Source organism: Colletotrichum gloeosporioides (genome assembly GCF_011800055.1).
Source record: "Colletotrichum gloeosporioides strain Lc1 chromosome Unknown consensus_117, whole genome shotgun sequence".
NCBI classification, from domain to species: domain Eukaryota; kingdom Fungi; phylum Ascomycota; class Sordariomycetes; order Glomerellales; family Glomerellaceae; genus Colletotrichum; species Colletotrichum gloeosporioides.
Genome location: NW_025544762.1, coordinates 1080787 through 1105339, shown reverse-complemented (window position 1 = coordinate 1105339; position 24553 = coordinate 1080787). Strand labels below are relative to the sequence as shown.

General features: G+C 51.2%; 6 protein-coding genes across 6 annotated transcripts; 1 reads left to right on the top strand and 5 right to left on the bottom strand.

The window, feature by feature from the left end:
• Positions 1-210: 210 nt before the first annotated feature.
• Positions 211-1987, bottom strand: GCG54_00009246 (uncharacterized protein; the record flags this gene model as incomplete). Its single annotated transcript, XM_045409194.1, has 2 exons — positions 211-550; positions 600-1987. The coding sequence occupies 2 exons, from the start codon at positions 1985-1987 to the stop codon at positions 211-213; spliced, it is 1728 nt and encodes a 575-aa protein (XP_045256439.1).
• A 1013-nt stretch (positions 1988-3000) lies between these two features.
• Positions 3001-3935, top strand: GCG54_00009245 (uncharacterized protein; the record flags this gene model as incomplete). The annotated part of the gene is made up of 2 exons (XM_045409193.1): positions 3001-3076; positions 3130-3935. The coding sequence occupies 2 exons, from the start codon at positions 3001-3003 to the stop codon at positions 3933-3935; spliced, it is 882 nt and encodes a 293-aa protein (XP_045256438.1).
• Positions 3936-5018: 1083 nt separating this feature from the next.
• Positions 5019-6005, bottom strand: GCG54_00009244 (uncharacterized protein; the record flags this gene model as incomplete). The annotated part of the gene is made up of 1 exon (XM_045409192.1): positions 5019-6005. The coding sequence occupies one exon, from the start codon at positions 6003-6005 to the stop codon at positions 5019-5021; it is 987 nt and encodes a 328-aa protein (XP_045256437.1).
• A 2192-nt stretch (positions 6006-8197) lies between these two features.
• GCG54_00009243 (uncharacterized protein) lies at positions 8198-8911 on the bottom strand (the record flags this gene model as incomplete). The annotated part of the gene is made up of 1 exon (XM_045409191.1): positions 8198-8911. The coding sequence occupies one exon, from the start codon at positions 8909-8911 to the stop codon at positions 8198-8200; it is 714 nt and encodes a 237-aa protein (XP_045256436.1).
• Positions 8912-9706: 795 nt separating this feature from the next.
• Positions 9707-10741, bottom strand: GCG54_00009242 (putative quercetin 2 3-dioxygenase; the record flags this gene model as incomplete). Its single annotated transcript, XM_045409190.1, has 1 exon — positions 9707-10741. The coding sequence occupies one exon, from the start codon at positions 10739-10741 to the stop codon at positions 9707-9709; it is 1035 nt and encodes a 344-aa protein (XP_045256435.1).
• A 1593-nt stretch (positions 10742-12334) lies between these two features.
• Positions 12335-15796, bottom strand: GCG54_00009241 (uncharacterized protein; the record flags this gene model as incomplete). The annotated part of the gene is made up of 4 exons (XM_045409189.1): positions 12335-12388; positions 12414-13518; positions 13693-15016; positions 15151-15796. 4 exons carry the CDS (start codon positions 15794-15796, stop codon positions 12335-12337), a joined length of 3129 nt encoding a protein of 1042 aa, XP_045256434.1.
• Positions 15797-24553: the final 8757 nt, after the last annotated feature.

Here is a 24553-nt window from a genome sequence, read left to right as displayed (position 1 = left end):
TGGTATCTTCTCTTACACGTAATCGAGGGGGTTAGAGCGTCACGTATATAACGGCATAGCGCGCATATATGGTAATGAAAAGCATTGAATACTATTGTTTTTGTTCTAGAAAAAGGTGGTGTCTCCAAGTCAATTCGCTACGTGATGCTTTGATTTGAAAGATAAAATGGTACATGCGTTCTTTTGAGTTTCAAAGACAGCCCTCGACATCTATTGCCGGGAGGAGTTTGACAGACGCCAGGCCCTCATGGGCAGCGACTGCAGGTGCAGGACCTTGGGACGGATGTACAGCATGAAGGTGACGACGCCAAAGACGACGCAGATGATGTTGACGAAGTAGTATCCGTCGCGCACCATGTCGCACGTGCCGCCTCCCTTGACGCAGCGCTCCTTGTCCGGCTGGAGAGAGCACGAGAAGGGGTCGGTGACGACGGGACCCTTGAGGGCGTCGATGTCGGCGGGGTTACCGGGGTGGCACGTTGCGACGGTGAAGTAGTCGACGAGACGGAGAACGAAGAAGCGCGGGAAGGTGCCGCCAAGGTTGCAGACGCTGATGTATGTTAGTGTCAAGAAGACAAACGGATAGAGAGAAAACTTACGTGGCCAGCAGTGTCATGTAAGTGCCGCCAATGACGGGGTCTGCGATTCTAGCGTGGAACGCCGAGACGGCGACGAACATGACGGTGTTGGTGAAGGTCGAGAACACGTGCTCTCCAATGACAACAAGCATGTACCAAGAAGTCACGCCGCCGGCGGGGAAGATTGTGACGGTGAACTGTGCAATCAGAGCCGCGACGAGACGGCCCATGAAGCCCCAGCACCACAGACGCATCGGGGTGTACTCTTGCGACCACTTCCCGGCGTAGTACCCCAGCGCAATCTCAAAGGGAAAGTCGATCAGAACAGTCAGAGCCATGTTCTCCTGGCCAAAGCCCTTATCAATGAGCTTGAGGTTGGTGACGGCATCGTTAGCCTGGAAACCGATCTTGGCGATGAGATGGACGATGATGATGGTCTGGATGTTCTTGAGCTTGAGAACGCCCCACATGATCTTGTACACGTCCCAGATGCCGTCCTCGTTCTTGGTCTTCTCCTCGCGCTTGAACAGAGACAGGCCGATGGTAATGGCAATGTAGGCCCAGCCCCAGAAGGTAAGATAGCCGCCAAGGTTCATCAAGCCCGTGTCAAGCGGGGTGCTGCGGAAGTAGCGGTTGGCAAAGTCCTTGGAGTTGAACGCCAAGAACACCGTGTAGGACAGGAAGTGGCCGGCAGTCAGACCAACAGTTTGCGCAGTGGAAGCATACGAGACATTCCCGGGAGTCAGTAGAGTCAGGGCCCAGCCGTCTACGGCAATATCTTGAGTGGCGCACATAAACACCAAGAAGAACCACCACCCAGTGAAGTTCCACACAGTCGGGCCACCGGGCTTTCCAGTCGTAGCCATCATGTTCTCGACGGTCGAGCCGAGCCACAGCATTCCCAGACCAGAGAGCAGCTGGATGGGGAGAATCCAGCTCTTTCTGCGCCCAACCTTGGGGCTCCATACCGCATCGACGATCGGGCTCCACAGGAGCTTCAGCGAGTAGGGATACGACGCCAGACTGAAGATTCCAATCTCGCTGTATGACATGTGGTCCTTCATGAGGAACGGCACGGAGCCGCCAGCGAGACCCATGGGCACACCCTGCAAAAAGTACAGCAGCACCAACAGGAGAAAGTTGCGCTGGTCTTGCACGGGCAGCTCGAAGAAGCCATGGTTGTTCGCGATGGGCGTCTTGGGGACGGGGTCGTCGAGGGTGAAGGATTCGCGCGCCATGAGGTTCGCGGTGACGGTGTCGGAGCCGGGGGCTGTCGTCTTCCGCCGGTATTCAACGTTGTTCTGATTCATATCGCCGTTGGCGTGGCCGTTGGTGCCGTCTGTGTCGACGGCAAGATCGGCCAAAGCTTTGCGCTTCGTGGACTTGTTCCGGCGGGTTCGGACGCTCATTTGTGCTTGGTAATCGCGGATCTGCGGCGTAGTCGTAGGGTGGGGAGCAGCGTGGAGTAGTTGGAAAGAAACAGTAGTATGTAGAGGTTAGAAACAGAGGTTGGAAGACTTTGTGCGACAAGTCGAGAGTCGTGAGGACAAAAAGTTTGGGTTTCGAGGACGGATCGAGATAAGGTCGAAGGCGGGGTGGAGCAGAGTCCGTGGGAGTCAAGGCGACACTGCTTAAAAAGCAGCTGGAAACCAGTGACAAGCGGAAGAAGCGCTAAGCAGCGGGACGCGCAAAGTGTGTGCGGTCGGGTGTTGGTTTGGTAGGAGTGCGCGCGAGAAAGGCGATGTGTATGTGTCCCGGGACGAGTGGACGGGAAGCGCAACCGTGGCCTTTGACACTTTTTGGGGAAAAGGCTGTGGCAACAACAATGAATGAATAATGGTCGGCGGGCCGCTTTATTAGGCTCCAGTAAATGACTGTAAGAAGGTTTTTCAATGAGGAGAAATAATATGACAGAAAAAAAAGAGACCCAAGTCCAAGTGGACTGAGACGCGGAGAGGATTTACCGAAGCAGAGCAAGAAGGCGAAGGTGCTGTGTTCTTGATTGCGACGATACTTGGCGAACAGAGAAGAAAGAGACGGGACGGGGGAGCAGGCGCAGCAAAGAAGCTTATCCTCGTCCACCTCAGTTCCAGTCGCCGACTCACTCCACTCCGCTGCTGGAAAGCCACCCGAAGGGAGCTGCCTTGGGGGACCCCTGGCGCCATGCCTAAAATGGAGAACTGGCGGGCTGATAAGATACCAGATTAGATAAGCCCCCGCAGGTCAGAGGTCGTATTCCACCACGGCACGATGGCCCGGTCGGATGATGTTTTGTTGATTTGCGCTTCTCGGCAACGAATGTCTACTTCTCAGACGCGTCGCCGCATAGAACGCCTTCAATCGCGTCATTGTGACCACCACGCATTGAAGCTTGTCTCAAGAAATCATCACACATTGTCTTCAACAGAGATCAGCGAGCGCCATGTCGGCTGAACCGCAACCGCAAGACGCGGTTGCCGAGGCCCTCAACCAAGAGATCAAAGACCTCAAAGCCAGACGTAGGTTGCATGTCGAATTGCTCCGTGTAAGCTGCTAACTCACAATGCGACAGTCAAATCTTTGAAAAAGGACGTTAAAATCCAGGCGACGGCTTTGATGTCGTCTGAGTCGACGCGACAAGCCCTCAAAGAAGCCGACCACAATCGCGGCGCGCTGGCGCTGCCCTCCAAATCGAAACCGGACCGCGAAGAGATCATCTCCCGATCGAAAGCCCAAGACGCGCACGACCAGCAATGCCTCTACCGCACATGCGCAACCGTCACGACCTTCAAGGTCCAAGATCCCGACCCGAACGCCGTCGACCACGGCAACGTCCTCGGCATCCGCATCGAGCTCATGGCCGACGCGCGCTTCCGAAGACCATTCTACGTAATGCTCAACCGGCCGTACAAGGACTCGCGGCACCTGCGAGTGCACCGCCATACCGTCCCCGTCTGCATACCGCTCTCAGGACTCGCTGCGCGACACTTGCCCCCTCCGAGACCAGCCGATGCCGAGCGGCAGACGACGCAGGACCTGTCGCGCTTTGTCCGGACGCTGAGGAGGGAGATTGTCCGTTACCACAATCGTATTGCTGTCATTGGCGACCTGCAAAGAGCGGCCGGGCTACGCGGCGGTCCACGAGAGGACGAGTCGGAGCAGGCTGTGGTCAGTATCAGTGCAGCAGATGGCGAAGGGAAGCAGATCAGCCTTGAGTGGGCCGACGGCAGATCGGGCAGATTGGTCATGAGCGAGGATGGGCAAATCCAAAAAGTTGTCGTTCTCGGCAGCGGTGGAAGAGACCGAGAGATCACGCGAGAGTTGCTTGGAGAGAGCCGTCGCGTCGAAGACGTCGCCAAGTGTCTGACACGCACATGAGACCAGGACAGGAAGTGGATATTGTCAATACCGGTCTCTCAAAGCGCAGACTTGATTGTTCGATCAGGGCGGGCTTGTCGATGATATCTGCAAACATCGATACACAGAAACGAGATGTCTGCGAACTCCAAGACCACCGACACCGTGGCCAACGATAGGGGCTTGTCACGAGATACTCCGACCCTTCAAGAACCGCATGGAACCCCAATATTACAGATGAGGTGCAGCAATCAACGAAGAGAACACTGCAAACTATAATCGCAAAGCTCTATCAGTCTAGGCGAAGCCCGACCCCGACTCACGTTGTCTCCGGATCGTCCGGGCCACGCTCTGACACAAATATAAGCATATTGACCATAATCTGCAGCGCTATGCAGCCAACTCGGTCCTCTCCGGCCGCAAAACCTTGGGGATTCCCAATTAAGACCAGGTTCCCACGAGTTCGGACGGAGCAGATCGCGCGGGGGAAATGAGCTACCCAATATGTCGATCCCCCAGACTCTTCAGACGAGCTTTCGGCCGATCGCAACCTCCAACGGCAAAAGAGAAACCTGGGGAAATTTCACCGCCATTCGCCATCGGGGACACCACGGAGATGAGACAGCTCCTTCGAAGACTTCGCAAGGGAACGGCGCCGCCACAAGACCGTTTGAAAAGTCAGTGCGAGATTTGGAGTCACCGTTGAGTTACGCTAAAGCAAATCGTCGCGGAGAAGCAGAGAGAAGTTGTAAAAAAAGAACCAGAACCCATTATATTAGCCTTAAACTAATTAAGTTGGGTGTTTAGACGCCAGAGTGCCCCCCATTCCCCCCCTCCGCGCTTCTCTCAGCGTGAAAGTCCCAGAGGAAGAAAGAGCCAACCCAACCCGTCCAAGTTAACCCCGTTTGTCATTCCCAAAGTTAATTCCCATTTCCCCATGTGTCCCGTTTGCCTTTGATATCATTGATGTGTGTGTCCGCATGAGAAAACCCTTTACCCCGTCTATACACCCCCTTTGAATTGAACAAGAAAAAAACAGCCAAAAATCTCATAAAAAGTTGTGCAAGTCTAAGTGTGTGATTATTGCAGGTTTTTGTGTGTTGTTCAGATGAAGGCGGCGGCAGCGGCGACGGCGGCGAGGACCACGCCGCCGGCGCGCTGGGCGTTGGGAGCAGCGGCGGCGGTGACGACGGCGCGGCTGGTGGTGGCCGTGGGGTTGGGCTTGGTGACGGTGCCGATGTCGGCGGGCTTGGTGGTGGTGGCGGCCGGGGGCGCGGCGGGAGGAGCAGATACCGGGGGAATGACGACGGAGGAGAGGGTAGCCGGGGGAGCGGGCGCGCTGGGGGCGGGCTGCTCGACGGCGGTGGTAGGGGCCGCGGGGGGAGCGGCGGGGGGCGCGGAGGGGGCCGGGGCCGGGTTGACGGGGACGGGGCAGATGGTCACGACGGCGGGGACGGTGACGGTCTTGTAGGCGGTGCCGCCGTTGCCGCCGCCGTTGCCGGGGCAGTTGGTGACCTCGGGGGCGCAGGAGATGACGGTGTGGACGGCGGTCTGGGTGATGGTGGAGGTGGTCCACTTCCACTGCGGGGTGGTGGTGGGCTCGGGCTGCTCCGGCTCGTCGGGGGTGTCGGTGGGCTGGGGCGGCGTCTCGGTCTTCTCGGGCTTGTCGTGGTCCTTGGTCTTGTCGCCGCCCTTGTCGCCGCACTTGCCGTCCTTGTCGCACTTGTCGCCGCCCTTGTCGCCGCCCTTATCTCCGCCCTTGTCGCCGCCCTTGTCGCCGCAGTTGTTGCCGTCCTTGTCACACTTGCCGTGGCCGGGCTTGCCCCACTTGGGCTTTCCGGGGTGGACCCAGTGCCAGCCGTGCTCCTTGTCGGAGTCGCAGTCGTCGATGTAGACGTCCGGGTGGGGAGGGTGCCAGACGGAGATGCAGTCGGCCGGGGGCGCCGAGATGGGGCCGAAGGTCTTGACGCTGAAGTCCGCGCTGCCGGTCAGGCCGAGGGGCTCGATGCCGGGGGGGTAGCTGAACTTGCCGTCCCAGGTGGCCTGGGCGACGACGGCGAAGCTGAGGGCTGCGATGGTAGAGTAACGCATTGTGATGTGTGTGTGGATGTTTGTGTATAGGGGTATGTATGAGAATAAACCTCGAAAGAGAGTGACGAGGGGTGTTCTATGAAGGAGTGATAGAAGGAGAGGGGGAAAGAGTTGGTATTGCAGATTATTAGTGAGTGTAAGGGTATCAGAGATACTGAAGAGAGGAGGTAGGGAAAGAGAGCAGAACAAACAGGGTGAAGAGCCGTCCTTTTGAATCTTTTCCCTCCTCCCCGTCGTACATACGCTGAAAGGGGAATAATGACGATGTAAGCCGGGAGAAGGCCGCCCCTTCCTCGAATAGACTCGTGGGGCCCAGGCTGAGTCGCGCCCATGATGGCCTAGTTCGATTTCATCATGTCATTTCTTCCGCCATAGAGAGTGCTGCTAAGGCTACGAGGGGCTGCGGACATGGGGCTTCAGAAAGAAAGATACTACCTAACCCGCAGCCCTCCATCGGTATCCTAAGATCGACGCGATTGGACCAAACGGTTCGTGGGTGCTAGTCGATCATCCAGGGGCGAGAGAGGGGACGTGATCACAAGGAACGTCCTAGATAGAGTGTGGCCTGGCTGAAATTGCGTTGGACTCAATTTGGGACGACAGGTACGGATACGGGTGAGGAGGTGGTCGAGCACGACGTTGGGCTAAACGCCATTTGGGTGTGCCGGGGAAGGGCCGGTCTAGTTGCGCCAGGGCTATTTCTCCATTCTCTCCTCGGAAGGAAAAAGAAAGAAGGCCACTAGTAGGCGAAAGCTGGGGGATGGGCGCAGCCATTGTTGTTGCGCATGGTCGTGATGCAGGGACGGTGCTGGGCCCTCTGTCGGCAGATTGGACGTGATCCCTGCGCGGGAAAAAGTAGTGGTAGTCTAACTAACAGGAACAGCAGAGAGAGAGAGAGAGAGAGAGAGAGAGAGCCCAGTAGCCAACCAACAGCTTCCGGATTCGCCCAGGTGCGGGTGGGCGATGTCACGTCGTCCGACAAACCAGGAGGTACCAGGAGGCGCGCTAAAGTGGCGCGGGTTGGTTCCTTGCAGCAAGGTGGTGAGCTTAAAGAGACTTCGACTAAGTATGGGACCCGGTGCCCCCCTCCATTACTACGGTATGTGAGGCAGCACAGCCCATCATCCGAACTTTCGAAACACCACAGGCCCCTCTCCCATGATTTTGGCCAATTTCCAAGGTCAAAGCAGCCAGGGACGTTCTGGGAAACTTCCTGTCACCCCTTTTTTCTTTCTTTTCGCGAACTCCGAAGTTTGTGATGGAGGGTTGGATGATGTCAAGAGTGGTGGCCTCACGGCCCCGATGGGATATCGCTAGTTCTCATAGGGCCCATAGGAGGGCGATGACCTCTTGCTTAGCATCAGCGCTTAATGGACTGCAAATTTCGCCGGGCGATCTTTCGATAGTACTCTGTTGACGTGGGAAAGGTTCATGCGAATCCTCATTTATGCGGCAGAACAGGCAAGACAGACAGAAGCAAAGTTCGAAAGTTCACTTTGTTTCTTCAGATTAGGGGCATTGCTGCTTTCGTTCCTCTGCATCTCGAAACTATTTGGTTTCCTGTCAGCGACGCTGACATGCGGCATGACCACATTTCATCCAAACATTCCCTTGGCTTGCAGGATTCACCCGAAGAAGCCTAACCTAGCAGGCCTCTTTCAAAAATAGGAAATGCAGCGAAGAGAACGAGAAAGCCACCCGAGCCATGGGACACCTCGTTTCGTGGGCTGGCTTGACGCCACAGCCGTTGCGCTTGCGGCTGGACTAAGAGGCCACCACTCGCCACACCTGAGACGAGAAAGTGTGTTTTTCCTGCGAAGGGACCCCCTCTCGTGAGTCCGATTTAACTCGGCTCTAGCCGTAAAGAGAGGGATTCCTCGTCTTCTGGGGAGATCAAAGAGCCGAGTCATAACACACCCGTAATATTACGGCAATTTGTTCAGCTATGGGCGGTTAGCATCATGGGTTCCCACCTTGCATAGCCATCCAAAGACAACTTACTAGAAACTGCATCGATCTTTTGTGTGTGCATCCTGGAGCGATGTGCTCCTGTAGGGCCAGCGGCGCCGTAGCTGAGATCTCGCATACAGAGACCCGCTCGGCCCGATGCCTCATTCGCATGAAGGCTGGATGGGGAATAGAAGGCGATGTTGGGTGCCCGTGCTCCTGAGCAGACGCTAGCAAAGAAAACTTCACCAGTCCAGCGCCTTCTTCGTCTGCGGTACCACAGAGCTCGGCACCCGCTCCGGGCTGGGCTGTCTCTCGTGGTCTTCTGCGTCGCCGATGGCATTGAGTTCGATGCCCCATCGCTCAATCTCGGCATCTACGGCCTTTGTCCACTTCTGAATGAGGGGATGGGCACGAGCCACGTCGGAGAAGAGAATTTCTTCATCGCTCGATGACGATGATTTCTCGACGTGGAACTTCCAGGTGCCGTCGGTATTCCAGAAGGCAGGCGTAAAGATCGAGTCAGTCTTGAGCTCAGCTTTGGCCTCGTCGAGGGCCCGTCGCGCATCCTTCGCGACGGCCTCATCTCCCTGGCCGCCATCATCTAAGGCGTGGGCGATTCCTTCGAGCTGGCCCAGGAGCTGGCCCGCGAGGGACCCGATCTCGGCGCCCAGGCTGAAGCCCTCGTCGAAGCCTGCCTGGATGCTCGTGGCCTTGGCGGCGGTGACGCCCTCGCGGTAGCCGGCGGTCGTGTGTTCGGCCTGCAGCCTTGGCATGTCTGACGGGTGCGCGCCCGCGGGTGCGTCGAGGGCCACGATGGTTGGCGAGCCTGGCGCGGAGCCCCAGACGTCGTCGAAGGGGTCCTGCTGCGCTTCCATGGCGGGGTTGAGCCGGGGGTCGGGATCCATGGCGATGGTGAAGGGCTCTATTTCCGTGTTGTCGATGGGTTGGAGATGCATTTTGGGAGACGGTGAGGCGGAAAGGCTGGGAGATCCTGTTTTGTGGTCTCCTGTGCGAATGGCCTCAGTGGCGGAAAAATGCGAGATGGTGAGTTTGGGAAAAGTCTTGGGTGAAAAATTGAAGCTTGATTTGTCAAGCATCCCCCGCACCACATTTTTGCGTCACTTCGCACTGTCTGTTGGTCACCAAACTCAGTTTACGCTACTGTATGGACGACTGTGTGCACTGTATGACTGATCATGTTTCTCGCCTTCACCGTGGTGAACCATCTTTCTCTCATCACTGCTTATTCTCAACATCGTCAGCTTCACATTGCACCTCCGATATATCACCACTCTATTAACGTTGCTGCGCGGCGCCAAATGCGGCTCGAGATGGACCGTTTCTCTATCTGCGGCGCACCCATGTGCGGTTCACATAGAGTGGCTGCAACCGACTGACTGGCGATGAAACAACCCTCACCGTAAAGTGGGAGATAACTTGGCGACCACCAAAATTAGCATCCCGCAGAAAGGCGAAGACGATGACGGATATCGTCTGAATTCCATCTGTTCTACCCTGCGTACGCGTGTGCGATCAAGCATTTCATCCCATCTCATCGGAGCAGGTCGCACGTCACTGCCCAGGTCCTTCAGCTGTGCTCAGCGCATCGTCATTCAGTGGCTTTTTCGGTCACATTGGCAATCAATCGCAGCTAGCCTCAGAGCTTATTCAATCTTTTGTATTGGTATGTAAATGTGACATGCTAATCGCTCAAACAAAGTCTATCTTGCCGTGGTATATCCGCCCAATGTCTACGCCGTATCCAAAACAACAACCTCGGCATCGGCCTCTCCAATGCTCTCCACATTCAACTTGTCGCCTGCATTGACCGCATCCACGAATGCACCGTCACCCTCCGACAGGACGGCGTCATCGCGACCGTCGATGCGAATCTTGGCCTTGCCGCCCTTGGTCATCGGCAAGTGAACGAATACCTTGCGCTTCGTCTGCTGCGTGACCTTGGCGCCGACGTTCCACTCAAAAGCCTTGTTGGGCTCAATAATACCAGCGCCCATGACGAAGTCCGCGTGGATCGGGATGGTGTCCGGGATAGACGGCTCCGCCGCCTTCTCCTCCGCAAGCGTGGCCTCCGGGCCGGCCTTCAGCGGCGAGAGAATCTTCACAAAGCCCTTGCGCTTCTCCTCCTCGGCGAAGTGGCGGGTGTGGTACGTAGGCGGCAGCCCGCGCTTCCACGGGATGGCCCAGATCTGCAGGAAGTGCACCGTGTCGCGGGCGTGCTCGTTCATCTCGGAGTGCGCGATGCCGGTGCCGCCTGTGGTGAACTGGACGTCGCCGCGGTGCATGCGGTAGAACTTGTCGCTCTGGGCGCCCTCGCTGCCCTTCTGCAGCATGGAGTCGCGGTGCGTCAGCTCGCCCGAGAGGATGTAGCTGAAGATCTCAAAGTCGCGGTGCGGGTGCGTCGGGAAGCCGCTGTTGGCCTTGACGCGGTCCTCGTTGAGCACGCGAAGGGCGCCGAAGTTGTTGAAGCGCGGGTCGTACCAGTCGGCGAAGGAGAAGCTGTGGTAGGTGTTGAGCCACCCATGGTCGGAGTGGCCGCGAGTGCCGCTCCGGTGCGGGGTGATCTTTGCGTGGTGGAGGGTCTTGGACATTGTGTTCTTGACTGCGTTGAGCATAGACTCTGGCTCTGGAGATGTGATGTTGGCAGTGGTGTTCGTCTTGAGAAGTGGGGCTGTAAGATCGGTGATGAAGCTCTTGAGTTGAGCGTTGAAGATGATGATGGAAATGAAAACAGCGAAAATCGCAGTGAGTGTCGCGAGGCGAGGCATATATACTTGTGTTTCTGTTCGGATCTTCGCGATATGGAGAAGCTAGCAGGAGCGAGAATCAACTTGGAAATTGGTTTGAAATACTTGTTCAGCATTTGCAAATCTCATCTGCCGCTTATATCTGTTGCCAGTACCGGCGCAGGCTACCTACTGTAGGGGTCTTACACATGCTCCCCGCGAAGCTGTCTAAGCACTTACCTAAGGCGGCAACGCACGGGGCAGCGGGGCGGTTGGCTGCAGGTGGTGATTCGATAGAAATTTTCGCAGTTGGACCGCTGAGAATTGGATTATTCATGCTGACAGCACAGCTTCCAGAAGCCCACCATGCCGGTTCGGCCCCTCACCGAAGTGGGGCATCCGATGTACCACCGGCGACGTGACGCAATGCCGCCGCCGGTTGGCGATGCCGGTGCCGCCGACACTCGCGGCATTCGCACAAAGCTATCACGGGGGACTTTGTGGTCAGATCTCCTAGTTTTGTGAATTTCTTAGGCTCACCTAGCTAATCTCTCTGATCAGTTAGATTGGCTGGCCAAGGTAGTGACCTGGGAGGACGTCATACGAATTCAACGAGAGCATATAGTAGATGCGACGATGGCAATGAAGACGACAGTGCCACAGTATAGTCTAAATTAGGCTTGTTTTAGAGGGCGGGTGCCTGAGTTGCTTGTGTGGGCGCGGCTATATATCCTGTGCATATGATTACTCCTACCGAAGACGATAGTAGCGGCAGCGATAGCGATAGCGACGACGAAGACGACTATAATAACAATAACGACGGCGACGACACAAGCAACGATAATAGAAGCGACGACGACGGTAAGTTAGAGTATAGCCACAGGAAAATGAGTCGCTCTAGCATGGGAAAATTAGGCGGTCTCGTTCTTCATAGTGAACGCTTCTGTCAATTTCTAAAGCACCTACATGACAAAGCAAAATTAAAACTGCTAATAGGGCAATCTAGCACAAGGCGCTCCCCATCCACGGAGTATTAAGATCAATCGGGCTACCGGCGGCTTCGGTAACCATACATACCGTGGATATCCACGAGTAGACGCTTTTTGACTCAATGCTCGACACATGGATGTTCGCCTATTGCCTTCAGAGTATTTGTAGTAGCCATCCGCTTGGAATACATTGTCTGACACCGACCCGGTGCGTGAACTTCTGTGCCTTGCCTTCTGATGTCGTATTACGCGGTACCAAACGCTTCAGAATACACACCCGTATTAACCAGCTCAATCCCCTCGTTGTCAATGATGCTCCTTTCCAGATTCTGCAACGCCTCCCCGCCATCCGGCATGGATCGTACGTAGTCGTCCAGACAGAGAATGATTTCCCTCATTTTGCGGCTGTATTTGTTGAATGGCGGACGGCGATCATGGAGTATTCTGGCTAGCAGACGTGTCGTCCAACCTTCCTGACATCTCAAACTGAGATCCAGTCCTTCCACCTGGAGTAATGTTTTCACAACGTCTACTTGAAAACATTCCACTGCAGTCGAAAGAGCTGTTGCGCCATTTGTGCTTGATGTCAAGTTGACATCCGCCTTTCTTGAGAGTAAGGTTCTCACAATGTCGAGCTGGCCTCTTTCTACAGCTCGTATGAGAAGTGTGGAGCGGCATTTGTCGCGAGGTGGAGTTCTCCCTGCGAACTTGAACTCGTAATTTACATCTAGTCGTCCAGCATCGAGCAGATATTCGAACACCCTGTTTGCCCCGGAGTTAAGAGCGACATCGAATGGGCTTTCTTCCTGTATTTCTGAGCTCGACATGCCAAGCTCAGCATCCCCTTTCTCGTGGAGGATTCTAAAGAGTGATAAGTCGTTTGTCATTGCAGCAGATGAGACAAGCTCCGGATTCAAGTGGTTTTCACGTATGTTGTCGACAGTTAGCAGCAAACTGACCACATCTGCGCAGCCTTTCTTGACTGCAACGGCAAGAAGGGTCTCGCCCCTTTTGTTTCGCGCATTCGTATCAATATTGTCAGTTGCTAGAAGCATCTCAACAATTTTGAAGCTCGTGTTCTCCAATGCTGAAAACAGTGGCGTGTTTCCGTCACAATCTTGTGAGTTCACGTCGACTTCACCAGTGTCCAAAAGCAACTTCGCGACATCTACATGTCCATGAGCTGCTGCGCATGAAAGTGGCGTGCTTCCGATTCGATCTTGTGAGTTCAGATAGACTTTATCAGTTTCCAACAGCATACTTACGATGTCCGCGTATCCATGTCTTATTGTCTCCATGAGGTCCTCGACATTCAGTTCTATCTTGCCAGATTCGAGAATTATCTTCACCGTTGTTTGGCGCCCCCTCTTTGATGCTAGTCGAAGAGCATCTTGACGATAGGTTTGAAATTTCCATCTCTTTGGTTTCCTGAGAAATGTCGTGTTGCCATTGGCTTCGCTGGAAAGGAGCAATCTGACGATCGAATCGTGTCCTCCTTCCACGGCACCCATCAGTGCAGTTCTCGCGTCTTGCTCATGGACATCTCTCCTGCCATTTCTCAGAACTGTTTCCACAACGGAATCCAAGCCGTTGTTGGATGCGATTATCAGAGTCTCGCCAGTACTAAGGTGTTCGAGATCTGTGGGCACCCGGTGTTTACTTCTCCTCTTGAAAATCATTTTAACGATGTTATGGGAGCCAGAAGTAGTAGCACGGAACAGCGGGGTCCGGGAACCGGAGCTCTGTTCTGCCGGAAGCGTAGATACGCTTTCTGCAAGTACCGCCTTAATCACACAACCGATGCCGAGATGTGAAGCCAATTTGTGCGGGCTGGGATAGGCACCGAGACGTGGGTCTTCGAAGCACTCATAGTAAAGGTACCAATTCATGAAGCCCCTCCATTTTGTGTCGCAAAGTTTGCATATCTCGCGGCTTAGGTTCGAGTTTTCTTCCACCTTCGATGGTCGACAGTGAGAAGCCCAGTGCCTTGCGGCGTAGTCAAACAGCACATGTCGTTTTGCAAAGGAAGCTAGTGTTTTTGGGTCATTCCGTATCACCGGAGGACACTGGTGACCAATGTTGAGAAGGTACCAGACACAAATCCTTGCAATGATTCGGTTTGACTCCTTTGAGTTCAAACATGCCTCCCATTCGAGACGACGCCCATGCGGAACATCCCGAGTGAGAAATTCTCTTGCCGTTTGATGTATCAAGTGGACGTTTTTCTGAATAACGACCACAAACAGCCCACATATGTTTCTCATGCCTTCGACAAATGCATCAGTTCTCATGACAGAGAATTCACCTTCGAATGATTGATGGCCGTTGACAGCCATGGCCATGGCCATCTCTTCCACTGATAAGGGTCTTGCAGCAGCGACAACAATATGCAATATTGTCCTAGCTACTTGAACATCTGCGCTTTGACGCAGGATCTTGTCATACGCATCTTCGACCGTTTCGGGAAGACGGTCAAGGAACCCTTCTAGACTGTTGCTTTCGACACGTTCGAGGGTTTCAAGCATGTCACAAATGACATGAATCCAGAGATACGTTCTGTTTCTCACCTTCGTGAGTCTTTGAACAACTTTCTCGTACTCCTCTTTGCTGAGTCTTGATTCCTGTAACAGGGCTTTCACCTTTTGTCTTATGACGATGTCGATTTCCGTTGAGATCTTGCCGATTTCGATTTCGTCTTCTCCACGGAGGTTAATGTGGGGTATTCGACCTTTTCGTATTGCTCTTCGAATTTGGCTATAAGGCCGGCTGAACAAGATGAAACGCATGTTAATCTTGCCGTTTTCGTAAAGATCGCCGAGTGCCTTTGCCATCCTCGACCATCCTGAAGCCTCGCATTCGTCCAAACCGTCCATGATACAGATAGTGTTGACGGCATGGGTAGATATCTGAGTGAAGATATCCCAGAGGCTGCTGAAAGCTGCAAACCTTTTCGGGCCGAGTTCTTCAAAAGACTTGAGCACTTCATCTGTGAACAGACTGGAGTCTCCTTTCAAAAGTTGATGTATCAAACACTTCAATGCGCTTTCTGCATTGTCTTGATCGTCCAAACCATCTTTGAAAAAGAAGTAGATAACTCTTGACGTCTTCAGTTCGCGATCGATCATGTGTTTTGCCAGAACGGACTTGCCGCAGCCAGGGTCTGCAGAGACCCAGAGAAACCTCTCTATCGGGCTGGCGATCCAGCTTTGGAAGGTTGGGTGCTTGGTGAACCACGCGCATGTTTTGGGCATAGCCTCAGGGTTCCGATCCTTATGATCCTCGTAAGAAGAGCAGTTGAGATCGCGCAAAACCTCTCGTCTTTTCTGGGCTGTAGGCGGAGATTTGTTAGCATTGTTGACTGCGAAGTTAGGTGCTTGGAGCACATTATTGATCACGACGTGCATTAGAGATTCCTCAGCCGGCAGTGTGTACTAGTGGTGATGAATCTGAATTTCTACTGACCTAATGTCGGCCCAAAATGGGCGTCTCCGCTAATGTTGTTGATGTTTCCAGAACCAAAATTGTTCCACGTCGTGGTGTAGTCGCCGACTTGATTCAACATAGGTCCTTGCCCCCCATGAGAGATGCTGACCCTGGTGCCACCTTCCAGCAGCTCATCTGGGACCGATTTCCTGACCTCCCCAACTTTCTCAATGGCTTCCTTCAGCCTGTCGAGTTGCTCCGAGCTTGCCGATTTAATTGCATGGTGACTCGCCAGTGTGTAAATATCCTGAAAAATCTTCTTCAAGAGGTCTTCGACACGTCCTTTCTTGCCGCGACTCTTGATCAGAGACATGTATCTGTCCACTTGCTGATTCCATGCCAATGTAGTTTCTCCGGGGTCAAGCTTCTCCAATGTTGTCTTCAGAGCCTCGGCGTTCCCTTTGCAAGACTTGACGATGGGGAGGACCGCCATAGCGGCCTCTTCCAAGGCCTCTCGAGATCGATCCTCGACATCGCGGAGGATTTGTTGAGCAAGCGGCACTCTAAGCGCGACTTCGGAAAACGCTTCGGGTAGCCCCTTTATCGACTTGAGTTTTTGGTAGGCCAACTCTGCCCCTGCCAGTATGCCTACGACGCTGCCCACAATTCCTATGACTTCGGCCATCGTGGCTTTGATCCTGGGAAGGCTGGGGACTGCTAGCGGAGAAGGCTGGGCAGGAATGCGATAGAAGTTCGCCAAGAAGAAATTATGGTGGCTGCTCTTGATGAAAAAGTCCGATTCATGCCTTGAGCTGAAAGCTCAGGGGGCAGTCGCGAAATCTAATGGATCACCGCTCGTGATCGGCGTCGTGGAGGACCATACCACGATGCGCGAATATCGGGGACGAATGTTGGTAAGAAAACGAACAGTGAGGGGGAACAGAATCAGGCTGGCAGGATGTTTCACAGTCAGAATCTTCTTGAACAGCCGATCTATCCTGAAAGCTCGTACAGATGTTGATTGGTGTAATTGATGTATCTTAGTGCGCCAAGGCGGCGTGACCACCCATGTCCCGATCCAATGAAAATACGGCTCGCTTCTACGGGCTCTGTGTTCGTGAGAGATCCTTCTTCTGATGATTTTCAAACTTATTTTGACCTATCAAGTGATAGTTCTATCATCCCACAGCCCGCAATAATAGAGGATCGTGATGAGTATTATCCATAACCTCAATCATTTGGAGCGCCATAATCTCTGGGAACCCGTGGCGCCACACATGAGTAGGTATCCCAAACTTGCTTGCTAGATGCAGCGTAGCTGGTTCAGCAGATGGCTGCTGTGATGCCAGAAAGAGATCGTGGTGCACATTGAGGAAAGTGCAGTGCGAGAGAATCACAAGCTGCCTCTTCTCCTTGTCGAATCTGTAGGTGGCATTGTTGGCCCTGTTTGCGGTTCACACCTCGATGCAATTGCTTTCAAGCTTGTCAGCCGTGTGAGCATTGCCCGCCTTGATGCGTTTGCCGTCGAATATGACCCTAACGAGGCCAGCATAGGTGCCTTCAACCTCGGCCAGCAGCTGTTCCCAGTTAATAGATCGTATCTCGGGCTGTTTGAGGTGAGGGCCAAAGGTCACAATTGTTCCCAGGGCACCCTGCTGTCTCCGTACCGCATTATTCCAGTGGCTTCTTTCCGGTAGTCCAAAGTTTCTCTCTTTTTGGGTTGGCTCGTGACGGAAGTCATGATTCGGGGTACACTCCAGCCCCCGCGCGGCTGCTTTTGGGCAAGGGCAGGCAGTCCTCACTGTCCCTTTTGAGTTGATTGACAGATGCTGGTGATTTAAGATGTTGATCTTGGCCTATGTATGTTTCTGCCTCTGGGTATTCCCAATCGGCCTGTTGGCGGCCTACGCATTTTGTGCCTCAACGAAGACATGGGGCTCGCTGCGCCCCATCTTTGAGCTTACGCGGTCATCATCTCGCGAAGATTTCGAGAGGTTGTCCTTTTTGGAGACAACGAGGGAGACGAGCCCGAGTTCTATGAAGGCGGGGAGGAAATAGACGGCACGACCGATATCGAAACTTTCGTTGTAGACTACAAGAGCCCAGGTCAGAGTCGGCACTACGATTGTGACTATGCTGGGAATTGTTCTTCTACGTCGCGAGTAAGTATTAGGGCATGCCACGGCGAGATCTAGCAATTGGGGAGGATTTACCTCAGCAGGAATGCCTGGTGATAGAAGAAAAGCCCTATAGTGATGAACGTCCAAAGCAAAAGGCAACTAAACAGAGAAATTAGCAGAGAACCAACATCAAACCAAGGGCTATCATGACGAACACGAGAGACACAGGTGACGCCCAAGCGTGCCTCCTTTCTTGGGTCGCAAAAGTGGCAGTGATGACTGCGATGATTGATTTGAGTTGGAAGATTACTCCACCTGCAGACATCGTACAGGTACAGTCTCTGCGTTGCAGAGCCAGATCGTGAACTGGCAAATTAGGGTGATATGGGGCAAGCGTAGGTGACGGCGGAAGATGACAAGGCTTGTTAAGACTAAACTCGGATGCCATCGATGGTGGTCTTTCTCAAATGATGTATCACAACAAATAGTCAGACGTGGGTGGGCGAGAGAAAAGAGTTGATCGAACAGTGTTGATGTGTGAAGATTGCGAGAAACTGCTGCGACGGTAAGCGGGCGTGATGATAACGGTCTTGGGGTTGAAGCAGAAAACCGGGTAGGATTTCGCGCGTCAACGGTAATCGGACAAAGGCTAGCTCGTCAATTTCTCGTCTTCGCATCGTAAGTTCGCCCGGGTTCGCCTTGAAAATGGGAAACGCCGAGGGAATCCCGCATGCCTCGCCACACAACTGCAGCAACATTGCGTATTTGATTGACTTCTGAGTGGACGCCATCACAGAATTCGCGGCGAATCAAAGGTGAGAGTGTTTGAGGCGCGATTTTCGGGCAACACTCTCCCCTGCTACTTGCACATCTTGGCAGCCTGAACGGGACGCCCAGTCCAGTCACTGTGGTTCTTTGCGCCAACCTGAAAGGAGTGGGAGGCATGTTCCCAAACTCGCGATCTCAGCTGTTTGATTAAACCTCCATCATCTTACTTCCCGTGTCTTCTGTCATACCATACTCATTTAGAACCGTACGCAACGATATTTCCCAACAGACATAACAAGAGCATTTTCATTAGATCCCATGCCATTTTGACGCCGACCAGACTTGCCATGCATGAAAGGACTCTCCACGGCTCTGCCAGTGATGACGGAAAAGCCACCCATCCACCGACGGAAGATCGAATGCTACAGAGCTGTCGCAAACCCCATGATGGCAAGGATTCGCGAAACATTCACCTCGATGAAAACGACAGCCAGCACCTTGTCTCTTGGAGACCATCCATATTTCTCCGACTTCTCCTTGCGTGGCTCATGGTATTCGGGATTCTCATCACCGCCAGGAACTTTTCAGCGGATGGGTTGAAAAACTGGATATACTACTTCCCCGTACGGGACACCGCCTTGCCACCAATCCATTGCGTTCGCTGACTCTGAAAACATAGACATGCGACCCGACAGAATGGCGACGAACCCCTCCACACCGATTCAGATTCCTACCAAGTAACCCATCATGCGAATTGCAGATTGCGCAACTGGTTGCTTTTGAGATATTCTTCTGGGCCAATGCTTCCAGCTTGCTTTGGAATACGACCTTTGGGCAAAGACATGTGAAATGGGTATTTGGAGTAACCATTGTGGGAACTGGTCTGACGATCGTGCGAATCCAAGATCCATCCCCAGCTCTGCTGTTGGTCATGCCGTTTATCCTAAGTGTCTGCTCCTCCATTGGCTTCGTCATAGATGTCGGAAGATAGAGTCCCTGCTTCGGCGATAGGTCATCATGAGAAGGTTGAAAGTCGGTTGTGAGGTCTTCGAAAAGATCACCGGAACCTGATACCCCAGTTTCTACAGAATTGTCATGATGAGGTTTATGTGGTGATTCCAAATGGCAGAAGTATCTGAACTGTAAATGATGACAATAACCCAAAAGATATGTAGACACGCATTTTACAGACAGGCAACGGACTTTTCTGGCAAACCCACTGTGCTGTTTGTGTTTTATAATGTCACTTCTTACCAGATATGATGCAATTCTCAAGTTGTAGATACTCTCTTGGTGAAGCACTTCACTCGAATGACGGAAGTCATTGTGTCTAAGACTCTGATGAGGTATGAGGAAGAGAGGCAATCATCAAGTCAAGCCCCTGAACTACACGACCGATCAGCACATAGAACATGGGGCCTCAGGAGTCTCCTTTCAGCCAGATCTCAAGGCAATCACAGAATCCAGGCCACATATCCAATTCTATCTGTTCCCACTAGACTCACCAGTCCGCCGCCCGGTATCTAGACCGCGTCTTGATTGACAAGCATCAACTCATACCTAGAAGACTTTTCAGAAACGTCATTGTCACATTTTCAGCCTCGGCTCTCGTCCTTGAGCCAACCTCCGTCCGATGGTCGCTTTACTCATCGCCGACGACCGGACACCACGATCGTATCTTGAATTGCATGATCCTGAATCAACGACGGTAGAGCAAGTCATCAACATCAACGATGATGTCGATAGTCACCCATAAACAAGGCCATCTAATCACCTCCAAACCTCGGGACTACCCTCGGGAAACCACAGCTGAATCGGGACCACCGAACCTTCGCATTCACCAGCAAGCTTTGCGCCGTATTCATCAACCAGACGATCGAGGCCCAGTTACGATCGGCCCGCCCACCCGAGGAACACCCTCTACAACTCACTCATCGCCGTCCCATAAAGGCCTCCTTAGAAACTCACCGTGAACAAGAGCCGAGGTCCAGCCTAATCCGGCATTCATCTCGTCCCCGTATTCCACCAGAGGGGTTCACACACACACTCATACAACCTGCCAGCAACAAACCCTCTGCGCCTCGCAGTCGCAGTCGCGCTTCGTTGCAACTACCCCTCCCCTCCAGCAAGCCTACGCAATCCTCCCTAATGCGCGCCCAAACCCTCCCTCTCAAAACGTAATCAAACTTACGACGAACTCTTTTGCGTTCCTCACCACATTAGCAAACCAAGCCGTCGCCGAGCTTAATCCCACCACAAAGAAGGAAGGTCCTGCTCCTATCGCCGTGAACCTTGCGCGAAGCCGAGGGACTTTACATAAGGTACGGCAAAAGGAGCTCTGGCCTCCCACCCTCCCGCGCAAGATGCGACGAACTTTACAGAGAGCTCTCGACCTCGGCTGTTTGAGAATTGTCCGCCAATGCAAGGCAGATTCGAATCAAAACCGCCCAAACCACGAATCTTGATTATGTCGAAAAGTGAGTACCAAGCTTGAGGGTGTATGGCGTTTACCACCCCTCCTCTATCACCACCACCACCACCACCACCACCACCACCACCACCACCTTCTCCCCTCGTTTTCGTACAGATGTCAGTGAAGAACTTCTGCCCCCTCCACCGGCTTGGCATGGAGCCGAAAAGTCCACGGAGCCGTCCGCCTCCAGCTCCGCGGACGTCCGCGGAAGGAGAAGAGGGAGAACGGCATCGTCTCCTACGTGTTTCGGCCGAGAAGTTTCTTGTCCGAAATGCATCTGGGAGGTTACGCTCTTTCAGGATTTCGTTTCGTTGTCGTAAACTGAGTATGTCTCCCTCCTTTGTGACTCGTCTTGGCCAATGGATGGGGTTTCGCGTGATTCGTTTTGTGGCTTTGGATTCAGGCGGGACATTAGTTCGACGTGGAAAGACTTTAATCTCAAAGCGCTGATTTCGGGTCATTCCCAATTCCCTGTGAACCAATAGATGGCTGTTTCGTGTGATTCGTGATGCTCGTGTGTTGTTTTAGGCGGTACATTCGCTCGACTTGTAGACTTTCATCTCAAAGCCCATGCCCTGGATAATGCAGATGAAGAGACACTGGCGATGCAAAGGGGGTTAGTCCTGAGGGGGTTGGAGAGATTACGACTCAGCTGGCAGTATATGAGAGAGACCATCGTGAAAGTAGCCTGGCTATTCGGAAAGACAGCCGTGACGATGAGGGCCATCCCAGCTGCTTGAAACCAGACGAAGAGCGCAGCTTCAAGTTTGTACGCTGTAGATAGCACCACCAAACGGCAACGACCATGCCGGGGCCGTCCAAAGGGACGAAAAAAGGGGTCTCAGGCATTGATTGGCGGGGTTCGGTCGATGAAGGTGAACTACTGGCCAGCCTCCAACGCCCGCAGATGGGATACCGGTCCTGGCCATTGCGGTGCGTGCTGCAATCGCCGAAAAGACACCACATATGTGTGCGTCGTCGTCGAGAGGCTGTAAATACGAACGTCTCGGGTGACCCGAGTTCCTTCAATAGGCATGGCGAGGCAGACGTTTCGCAGTTTTACGTGATGGCACTGACGCGGGCCACATGCAGGACGAGAGTCAACATGAGGTGACGGGCAATCTCTAGTGATACCGAATTTTCAAGGAAAGGCATGTTCTCTCTCACTCGGACGAGCCCTAGCAGCTTCTCCGACCATGTTTCCAAGGGCCATCGTGCCTTGATTTGAGCGAAATTTGCCTACTTTCGTGACCACCGAAACTCCCTCCCCTTCTCCCGGCACGAAAGACCGCGCAAATCGAGATCTCCCGGAATCAAGCCTCCGGAAACACCCAGGCGCTCAGACCGCTTGAGCCCACCTGAACAAAATCACCGACCGCGGTCCTGGTCTGTCAGACGCCGAAGTGAGGTGACGAGATGCCGGGCCAGCACCGGGCCTCAGCATCGGCGCGATTCCCAATAGTGGACCGTCCCCACTCCTCCGTGACGGCGATGACTGATCGGGGGCTCCATCGTACGACGCGTCTGAGTGCTCATCTTAAGGTGGATGCGCGGAATAGTCCGACTTAAACCCATCCCCACCGCAAGGAAGAAGAAAAAACAGATGCAAATGGGGCCGCGCCAAAAATCTTTGCATTGCTGATCACACAAACAGTCACTCGGTCTGGATGCTTACGGAGGTAGCGGTCAAAAGTATTCACACATCCCCACTTTTAATCACAGTATAGCCAACCAGAGGCCAGCTAAACCTCAGCGCTAGCCCCCAGCGCCTCTAACTACCCCTCCACCCTACCTCAACCTACGCAGTTAATTTTACTACCCCCACTATTACAAAAAAACGCTAAATTTTTGCTATATTACTATAACTACCTAATATAACGATATACTATTAATTTAATATTATATTTAAACTTTTCTACCCTCTTTTATTTAGAATTAGAATTTTCCCTATTAAAATTGCTATTATTATTAATTTTAGACTATTCTACTTCTATAGTATAGCAGTACTACTTTATACTATCTTCTTAATCTAAGTTAAGATCGTTAAACTTATTAATAACCTCTTACTATAAGTTATTAGCGTTAATAATAACTAACTATTCCTCCTCCTCTACTACTAAAAAGGTTATAATCTCTTCTTTTAATTTCTTCTCCTTATTACTTATTAGTAGTAGTAGTAATACCCCCTCTTTATATTTATTACCCCCCTTTAACCTAATTACTTATTAGATATTTTATTAGATATACTTTATAAAGTACTATAGCTTTTTAATAGGGAAATTCTTCTATCTTTCTTTTTATATATAGCTTAGCTTTATATAGCTTATAATATTTATAAGGTACTTCTTATGCTTAAGATATATTTATAGTAGCTTAATTACTAAGAGATCTAAAGAGTTTATTAGCTATAGTAATAACTTTATACCTAATACTACTTAAAGCTCTTAATTTTAGTGCTAAGTGTGAGGGGTAGTATTATTTTCTTATACTATTATTTTAACCCCTTATAGGTAGGTATATTACTATTACTTTATAAAAGTGATAAAAAGAGGCTTTAGAACTTTATATTAATACTAATATTAGTTAATACTGCTTTTTTTTAAGCTTTATACTATAGTACCTATCTTTACTATATACTTCTATTATTTAGGCCTTAATAGCTTCCTTTTTAAGTGTAATACTCTTATAACCTCTATAGCTTCTTATTTTGCTTAATCTACTACTTTATAGTATTTATTATATTAATCTATTTAATATTAGTACCTCTCTTTTTACGCTTTAGTCTCTAGAGGCTAAATATAATAAGGTCTAACTTTATGCTAATAAAAGTATACTTAGAATATTAATTTATATTTACCCTTTTATTAGTACTATATATAGTGTGTAATAAATATTTTATTAGGCTTATACTATACCTTCTACTTCCTATAGACCTACCTTAATATTATAGCTATCTTATTACTCTATATAACTCTCTTTTAGTCTTCTATTATCTAAGAGCTATACTAAAGGGCTTATTAAAAATATTATCTTTTTTATTTATTATTAAGGCTTAGCTTAATTATTAATTTAATATTATAAAATCTTTTGCTCTTTAGATATTAATATATAGTTAACTTTAAAATAATTATATTCTCTTTAATAAATATATAGTAAATTATATTAGCTAACTGCTATATTAAGTACTGCTTTATTAATAAGTTTTTAGTTAGAATATTAATAATTTAAACCTTTAGGTCTTCTATAATTTTCAGAGGGTATTTATATTAAGGGGAGTTAATAATATATATTTTGAGGATAGCCTCCTCTAAGATTTATTCTTAATTAATAGCTTTTTAGTATATTAAGTTAAATATATATTAGGATATCTTAAAGTCTTTATATATCTTAGTAATAGTTATTAAGCTTAACCCCTATAGGGTTAAGATCCCTATATATATATTAATATCTTATTCCTTTTTTTTAATTAGTATTATAGTATTAGTAGTATTCTTCTTTAGGTATAATTACTAATAACAGTATAGTTAAAAATAATAGTATAAACTAATTTTTAGTTAAGGTATCCTTATTTTAACTAACTGAAGTTAGTACTAAATTAGGTAAAAGATTATCTATAGTTAAAACCCTAAAAACCCTCAAAAATCGTATGTTAGTAGGGGACCCCTGATATGTGAATACTTTTGACTGCTACCTCTATACATCTCCAGGCTGAAAAGCAGGGCGGACTTAGGTTGGGAGTCGGGTAAGTGGTGACGAGGACTATATCACACACATAATCCTATTGTTCAGGGGGCTGGTTGAGCTGTTGTCGCTGTTAGCCCTGCTACTCGTGCGTTGGTTGCCCCGGCTGCAGAAAGATGCTAGCATCATGAGAAGGGGATAGAAGTTTCCCCCCCTTCTTGCTGCCCACCGATGACCGGCGGGTTATTTCCCTTCTCGTGGAAACATGAGGTAACCGATGCGGCATTTCTAGGCGCTCGTTAAGCGCGGAACGTCGCAGGCCTCGTGGAAAAGTTGGCAGGCACCTTTGTGAGCTCCAGATAAGAGAGGAAAAAATGAAGAATCCAGTGGAGCCAAGACG